The sequence below is a fragment of the Cupressus sempervirens genome, chromosome 5 (assembly GCF_028749045.1).
Source record: "Cupressus sempervirens isolate cs-2001-9-10 chromosome 5, ASM2874904v1, whole genome shotgun sequence".
Lineage (NCBI taxonomy): Eukaryota > Viridiplantae > Streptophyta > Pinopsida > Cupressales > Cupressaceae > Cupressus > Cupressus sempervirens.
Window position 1 is genome coordinate 1,010,727,025 of NC_143122.1, and position 8,486 is coordinate 1,010,735,510.

The window sequence follows — 8,486 nt, forward strand, 5'->3', positions numbered from 1 at the left end:
GAACATTTCGATCTCCTCCATAAATATCTAATAGGGCTTTCTACATCTTGAATGAAATGTCACAATCTTTAGTGGCATCATATCCTGCATAGCTGAGTGCAGAGGCAATCTCCAGCATTGCTTGATTGTGCTCCTTCCTTTTGCTCAAGTCATCTACAGTAAGAGGTCCAGCTGGATTTACATGTTCTATTCCAATTGAGGTTTGTGCATAGTCACCTATTGATCCAAGGTGTAATTTTATCAGACTCTGCCATGCAACAAAGTTGTCTTTGTTGAACTTGAGAATTTCTCTTTTGGACATCTTGATCTTCCTACTTCAAGTACCTTGAAACTAAATCAGCAGATAGCTCTGATACCAATTGTTAGAAATGCTTTAGAATAATTGAGAGGGGGGGTGAATCAATTATTCAAGGTCCAACATGTCCTATTCAAACTTTTTCACTAAGTGTAGTGAGCCCATTCAACCAATCATTCATCCAAGCTTAGACATTCTAATTCAACAACTTACTATAAATCAACATGCAAGCATAACACATAAAAAATCAACACATAACATAGTGAATTACGTGAAAATCCAATTTGGGAAAAACCACCAGTAATATGCTACTCAATTCTCACTCTTCTAAAGTGATGCCTTATGAAAGGCCTATCCTATTAAAGGCTTACAACACACTGTTAAATGTGACCTGGTTAAAGGATTTAACCATTCTATTAGAAGTGGGCCTGGTTAGAGGACTTTAGAACATTCACTTAGAATGCCACCCTGTTAAAGGATTTACAAATGGTTGTTAGGCCAACCCAAGTCCATAGGATTTCCATATCTAATACAATTTTTAGAGAGTATTAGAAAATCTTTGACTTGATTACAACATACAACTTAACTTGCAGATCTCAGATCACTTCTCAGCTCATACCATTGCCTGGCTTTCAGTCTCTGCAACCTTGTCAGCTTTCCCTCCTTTCAAGCTTTGTCTCCTTGAGTCTCCATGCTCATTGTACCAATGCAATCATCTCTTCTTGAAAACTTGTAGAAGTAGAGCCTCTGTGCTCTTCCTTCTCCCAGATGTCTTCACCTTGACACCCTTACAACCACTTCTCAATTTTGCACTTCAGCAGCAGCAACATCAGAAGCATTTTCTTCTTGGTCTATGACCCCTTAAATATAAGTCTTGGAGTTCCCTTCCTATTGGATTCTTCCATTCTTTAATTTCAATTCATATGGATTAGGTAGGATTCATTTTATCTAACCCATATTTTTTTTTTTTCTAGAAACTTCTTGAATAATCCTTTGAATTCACTCAAAAATAGTTTACATAGAATTATGTGCCACCAGTTCATCATTCTTATCCTCCAACTAGTTCACAAAATTCAAGGCAACAACTTTGTTGGCTTAGATTTGGCAAATCTTCATCATTTAAAATAATGTAGCAACTTGACACTATTGAAATTTTAATGCTTTGCACATATTGTGTTACTCGACACCTACTACATTTTTACTGATGCTTGGCACCAACTAAGATTTTCTAATGCTCGGCACCTGAACATCACTCGGTACCTAAAGATCACTTAGCACACACTAGATTTTCTTTTGCTCAGCTCCAATTGAGAATTTTCTCGACTTCAACTAGCTTTCTCAACATCCATCGATGAACTTAGTTTAAGCTTTGTAGTCAACCTTGTTACAACTTATTCCTCCAATATTTCTGAGTGTGACCAACTTCTGTATCTTTGGTATGTTATCAATACATCATCCAACCATTGTCTTAATTGATCCTTGCACTTCATTACAATATCATAACTCAACCTTTCGCTTAGGTGCTCTTGTTACATCTTGTTGATCAAATCCTCTTCATCAATCAACTAAGTGATAGTGCTTGGATCTTATAAGAAATGTCATTCCTACAAATAAAATGTTTAACGTCAATGAAAAAACAATGATTGAAAATATTATGTTAACAACAATCTCCCTCTTTGGTCTTTAACAATGAGCTTTTCGATCAGATTTCCAACATTTGACACCATTTGGAAAACTATTACATAACCCAAGATTGCACATTTTACTTTGTGCCTAGCTTTTCAAGGTCTTCCCCTTGGGCCTCAACTCAAGAATATTGGGGTTCTAGATCCTTAGTGTCCTTTTTGTGGGCAACCAAAGTCTTTTTTCATATTTTATGGTTCTGTAGACGTGCTCAAAACTACTGGCATTGGATTCTTGATTTCTTTAAGCCATTTTGGCTTAAATCCTTTTCATGGCATATGGTTATTTTAGGTGATCCTAGGTTCCCTAGAAAATTTACTTAGATCTAGCATACTTTTCAGGATGGAGATTTTGTTCACTCTATGGAAAGATAGAAATGCTATTATTTTCATGCACAGTTTTCTTAACATAAATGTTGCTATGTACACTAGAGCATGCATATGTAATAATGTAATGATGCAGATTCAAGTACAAGCCAATAAGGTGGCTCTGGAGATGGCCTACCTTCAGGAGCTTCTCAATCATTAGAGTAATGCCCCTTGTATGGTTGCTAGAGTGCCTCCAGATGCTTCGGTTGATACTATGCCACTCAGGGCCTACTGTCAGGGGCACAACTCTTCTGGTCAACATTCACATACGCCATGCTCACAAGCTTCCTGCCACCGCTCTCCTAGTGGTGGTGATGGTGGTTGGCGTTGTGACTCGACTTCCCTACCCTGTGGTGGCATAGGTTGGTCCCTAGGCCTCCTCCTGGTGCTTGATGTGTTGTTTATGGTAAATGGCCCTTTTTCCTGGAATTGGCTATCTCACCTCTGTGACTTGATACCGAAGATGTTGACGAGGTCACCGATGATGTTGCTGATGACTGGACTGTTTCCAGCCCACCTACCAATCCCATGGATGATTGGAGATTTCATGATTAGGATGAACCACCCCCCTCAGCTAGCACTACTTTAGCTGCCTGAGGGTTGCTTTTAAAAAAAAAAAATGAATAGTTGTTGATTTTGCCTTTAGCCTTGTGAACTTTCGTGGGATGATCTTGCCCTTTTTTGTGAATTGTAACTTAGTATATTATTTTTTTATAGACAATGACTATTCATAAAAAAAAAAAAAAACATTTAGAATCTATAAGTCAACTTATATTAAAAACTTATTTCTTCTCACCCATACCTCATCTAGTTCAACAATAAATATTTTCTAATAAATAGCTAACGACTCATATTTTTCCAAGATCTTAAATTTTACTCTTAATTTTTTTTTTTTTACTTCAATCAAATCTTTTATATTATTTAACTTTTTAATTTTCAAAATCAATCCATCATATTAATGAATTAAGATAAATTTTTTTGGTTAAATATATTTTTTGTCACCCCATTAACTTTCAGACAAGCTAATCTCCAGACAAAATGCACTGAACACAAACTAAAGTCAAACTGTTTTTTAGTAATTTTTTTCATGCTGAAATTTTAGGAAAAATCTATAATGTTTTCAGTTTTTTTGAATCATTGTAGTAGGGAGTCCATTAACTTTAGAGGGCTCTAAAGTCTTGTGATGAGCTCATCCAAAGTCATGTTATTGAGGTTGCCACACATGACTACAAACAACTCCATGGGAGAAGCAAAGGAAAGGTCTATAAGAATCCTCGAGACAGTCATTCCAAATTTGCAGCTAATACCTATGATTACAAATATACACGAGAAGTTTATGAACATTTATTAGGGTACCGTGGTTGTCAACTCAGCATCGGCATGATATCTTTTCTGAATCCTTTGAATTACTTTCTTATAAATATTATTATTATTATTTTAAACAGATAACAGAGTTCTCCTTCTCAAGAACATCTTTTCCTCCCTACATATCTCCTACGGCTTTGTAAAGAATGTTGTATCATTCTATGCTCATCATAATTCAAATTTCAAAAAAACTGATGTGCATATATTTTTAATCTAACAGAACTGGTACACGTATTCATGTAAATTAACACCAGTATTCGTTAAAAAAAAACCAGAAAAAATATATCATTATATGAAGAATCTGAACTTAAAATTCAAAGTAATCTTAGATAAATGCTTACAAAACAAATGCATGAATAGAGTCTGAATCAAAGAATTACTTGTCCGAAGCCAAAAAGGATGTGATGGTTATTCACTATGGCTGCTAAAACACATAATAAATTATTGAAATTTGTTTACAATTATCTCACTGACGAGCACTGAAGGTAATGGAGGGCTGAATTGTTCCAACTGCCTGGTCCAAAATTCTTTTCCTGCCTAAGGATTCGACATATGTTTTGAGATAGACACTGCTGGAACAACTTATTAAGCACTTGCATTATTCACCATTGAAGAGAATTCTGCTAGTGTTCATGAAAGGAATCAGTTCAGGCTGATTGAAGATTGTATTATTTGACGTGCAGAATGTTGAAGGCACTAGCTGCAATGGGTTTTCTTGATCAGCCCACATTGTTGCATTGAGATTACTTTCATCAAATGGGGTTACCTTAGGCTTAAGATCTGCATCAGAAACATTGAGAATATTGTGATGATGATCTTCTTGATTGTGAAGAAACATGTTGTCACTCCTCAACATCTGAGGCTGCTGTTGTTGTTCTGCCTTCATCTTGAGTACATCCATGGAGCATGGAGATCCAAAATCTGAAATAGTGGGTCCATTATATTCATCACTAGGGTTTATGTACCCATTAGGGTTTATGCCATTTGAGGGACAATACCCTATTGACTGCTGCAAAAGTTGCTCCCATTTCTTGATGTTGGAAGTGCATTCATTTGTCTGAGACTGCAACAAATGCTCCAAATTGTGGGGCAGTCCCTTATAATATATTGAGCTGTCCATAACTTGCTCATGGTGTGACCATGTTGAGCTGTTCATGCTCTTTTGTAAATTGAACTGGTCATTAGCTATTGACATTAAGTCTGCTGGGGCTAGAATTGCCTTATTGTCACCCATTAGTAATGCCTGCCTTAGGTTTTCTGAAAGCATTGCATTCTCCCATTGTTGTGCATGGTTGAGAAGAGAGCTATGATCATAAAAGGAAGGCACGGTAGAGAGATCCAAAAGGTCTGCTCTTCTCCTGTGTGTTACAGGATCGATTCCCATCTGCATCAAACGTTTCTTCAAGTGGGTGTTCCAGTAATTCTTTATTTCATTGTCTGTTCTCCCTGGAAGATGTGTCGCTATGGTAGACCACCTATACAAAACAATACTATTCATTGTTAGTAATGGTGCTATTTAACAATAGAAAGTGCTTCTAACGATATCTATATATATATATAGAAGAGGATGGTTTATATGAAGTTTCTTAAACTCATGAAGGAGAGAAGGAGAGAAGTTTTATGATTTTAACTTGTTTCCAAGAGCAGCATGGAGCTCAACTATGGTTTGCTCTTCTTCCATTGAAAATCTCCCGCGCTTTATATCAGGCCTCAAGTAATTTGTCCACCTTAGCCTGCAGCTTTTCCCACACCTCAACAGCCCTGCGGATTAAATATTCATGTCCACCCTCAACATGGAATTCATATAATCTGCTACACAATGATACGAGACACAACCTAGTTTGAAGCAATCAAACAATTCTCCATGGAAAAGAAATTAAATGTATTGGAAACCTTCCAAAGATTCGTGTAAAGCAAATACAACTTCATAGAAACAAGATTGCTTCTGCTGTGCATGTTAAATTTTAGATTGCATTCAATGATCTATCATCAATTTTCAGCAAGTCTGATCTAAAATGTTGATATGAAGAAGCAAAGTTTTGGTTTTGAATTTATTATGTATATTTTGAACATCCATATTTTGGTTCACCTTCACTGATCCATCATTAAGAAAAGTGATAATACATCATTGAATGTAACCCAAAACATTGATTTAGAAACATATACTGTATACTCAAGAGCAATCTTGTTTCTATAAAAACTCAAAATCCATTGTATGTAAATTCATAATAAACCACTGCAAAATAATCTGATCTAAAATAATCAATTTTTTTTAATCATAGATTAGTAAGTATGATCTACAATGTCTATATGAAGAAGCAAAATTTTGTTTTTAAATTTGTTGTATATGTTTTTCATTTCGACTCACATTCAATAATCTGTCATTAAGAAAAATGATGATAGATCATTGAATATGACCTAAAACTTTGATGTAACAACATACACTGAATTCTGAAACAATCTTGTTCTATGAAAGTTGGAAATCTGTTGTATGTAAATTCAACATAAGCTAATGCAAAAGGACCTGAAAACAAAGAGTTTGTATGGTGTATAACTCAAACAAATCACAACAGACTGAAAGCAAAGAGTTTGTATGGTGTGCAACTCAAAACAAATCAGAACAAAGAAAGGATGCTCTTATAAAACTTCAGTTGGTAATCTAACATGATCATTAGTTGAGCCACAAGCATGTAAAATTTTCTAAAAGTACTATCAATAGTATGTGATATTATAGATTGTAGAAATCTCTTATCACTGATAGAAGCAATACCTGCTCGTTTAGGAAGGGCACGCCAGCTACCATATCCATGGCGTTTAATGTACTCGATAAGCTTCTGATCTTCATCAGGAGTCCATGGGCCCTTCTTCAGCCCACTATTCTTCTCACAACACGGTGTTCTCCCCATATCCTCTCTAAACCAACCCAATTCTCAATTGTCAAGATTCAACTCCTAAATTTATTAAGAAAACCAGAGAACCCACTTCTGAATTATCAAGATTCAACTCCAAATGCAAATCACAGAACCTGAGAAAAACCCAATTCTATTCAAAACCCACCCACTTCTCAATTATGAAGATTCAAGTCCAAATGTGATCAGAGAACCAGAGAAACCATCATTTATTTCCCTAGAATCTATTCAATCATAGAAGCCAACAATCTTCATTCATAACAGAGATCATAGGCAGAATGCATAATATATACAGCTCAATATGTGGCGGAGAAGAGAGCAAGTAGAGATAAAATGATCATGTTTGCATGATGAAGTAAGAATTACGTTTGGGTTTAGGCTGAGAAAATTGATTTTTGGTTTTTTCTTTAAATGAAGTCAACCGTATAGAAAAAAAGAGAAGGCAGCACCGTCCACGGGGTTATGTGTCCCCTACACACGGATAGAAAACTCCACCCATCTTTTTCTCCAAAGGCTTTTACTTTATTGCACATATGATTCATATTTTAATGAAAACCAGGAAAGTTGTCACCACACGTAATTGTTCATGTCACTCACACAAAGGCTGCATTCTCCACTTTTTTGACATTTGAATCACGTTAGGTCAATCGCTCAAGTGGTTTTTTTTGTTTTTAAAAAAAGGCTATACTTACAATGTATTTTAGGGCATTCGTATCCAATTAGAATCCACCCTTTGACAATACACACTTAGTTCAACTAAAGTACATTTTTACTTTTCCTTTGCAAGACCGTTTCAAGTTTTCTTGTTTACATTGGTTGTGAGGATTTGGTAAATCCTTTGCGTACGTTTAATCTAAGGTTAATCCAAGTTGCATAGAAATAAATAAATATTAATCCAAATTTTTAGATATAAGTATCAGGAATTACTATATTTTGAATGAAATGTTCAGGTATGGAGATTTTATGTAAAGGAAGGATGTATTTTTCGATTACAATTTTGACTGACGGTTAATTATTGTCTTGGAATAGTGTGTTTTCAACTTATATCTTGGGTTAGTATATAGAATTTTTGTCAAGGGAATATTATTTTTGGTCTTTTATTAATATCATTTTGGAAAAAGAAGGGTAAAAATTTATTAAAACAGAATGAATTACAACAAGGAGAGCTCAACAAGGAGCTCTATCCTGAGCAATAAGTTCATCAAATTCTTGTAACATGTCAAGGGGAAGTTGCTCCCTATCCATAATATTCTAGCTTGGAGCATGACCAAAAGCTCATTTGGCCAAACAATCAACAACTTTGTTCCATTCACGAGGACTGTAAGTAAATCTAATGAACTCAAAAGAGGTACAAAAAAGAAGAGTCTGATTAACAATAGTGGCTAGCTGCCAACTAACATCCTCAAGCTCCTGCGAGGAAAGCAAGTTGACCACCACTTGGGAGTCAGACTCATTGATAATCTTGTGCCATCCCCCAAACAATACTATTCCACAGCATATAAAATGGCCTGAGCCTCCATGAGATTGTTAGCATGGTCACCCTTATGCACCGAGAAAAATAATTTAACTTCACGAAAACTACAATGAGCCACTCCCCCAATACCAGCAAGGCTTGGAATCCCTTGGGAAGAACCATTAGTGTTAATTTTCAGAACTCCATGAGGAGGAGGAGTCCAATGCCCTCCTGATTCATCCATCCTTTCCCTTCTTGTCGATGATGTTTGGGCACTCTTTGATACCATTGAGCTGCAACCCCATCCTAAAGATGAAAATTGAGGTGATTGCATATAGCAAGATCAGCTGGATCCATACCCCCATCTAGCGCACACTCGACTTGAATGTAGTTTCCTGAAGAGAATGTGATAG

At 35.9% G+C, this 8,486-nt stretch overlaps 1 protein-coding gene across 1 annotated transcript; it reads right to left on the reverse strand.

Moving 5' to 3' along the window:
- Positions 1-4,087: 4,087 nt before the first annotated feature.
- LOC149559361 (transcription factor MYB41-like) lies at positions 4,088-6,943 on the reverse strand. Its single transcript, XM_089833290.1, has 3 exons — positions 6,482-6,943; positions 5,343-5,472; positions 4,088-5,186 (listed from the first exon to the last, which is right to left on the reverse strand). Exons 1-3 carry the CDS (start codon positions 6,615-6,617, stop codon positions 4,310-4,312), a joined length of 1,143 nt encoding a protein of 380 aa, XP_089689416.1. The 5' UTR covers positions 6,618-6,943; the 3' UTR covers positions 4,088-4,309.
- Between the last annotated feature and the right edge of the window lie 1,543 nt (positions 6,944-8,486).

Bases quoted from the DNA above. Each gene is read 5' to 3' on its own strand.
- LOC149559361 (XM_089833290.1), bottom strand. From the start codon at position 6,617: ATGGGGAGAACACCGTGTTGTGAGAAGAATAGTGGGCTGAAGAAGGGC. The intron at 5,473-6,481 runs GTATTGCTTCTA...TTTAATCCGCAG, and splicing joins TGCCCTTCCTAAACGAGCAG to GGCTGTTGAGGTGTGGGAAA. The intron at 5,187-5,342 runs GTTAAAATCATA...TGTTTTGTATAG, and splicing joins CATGCTGCTCTTGGAAACAA to GTGGTCTACCATAGCGACAC.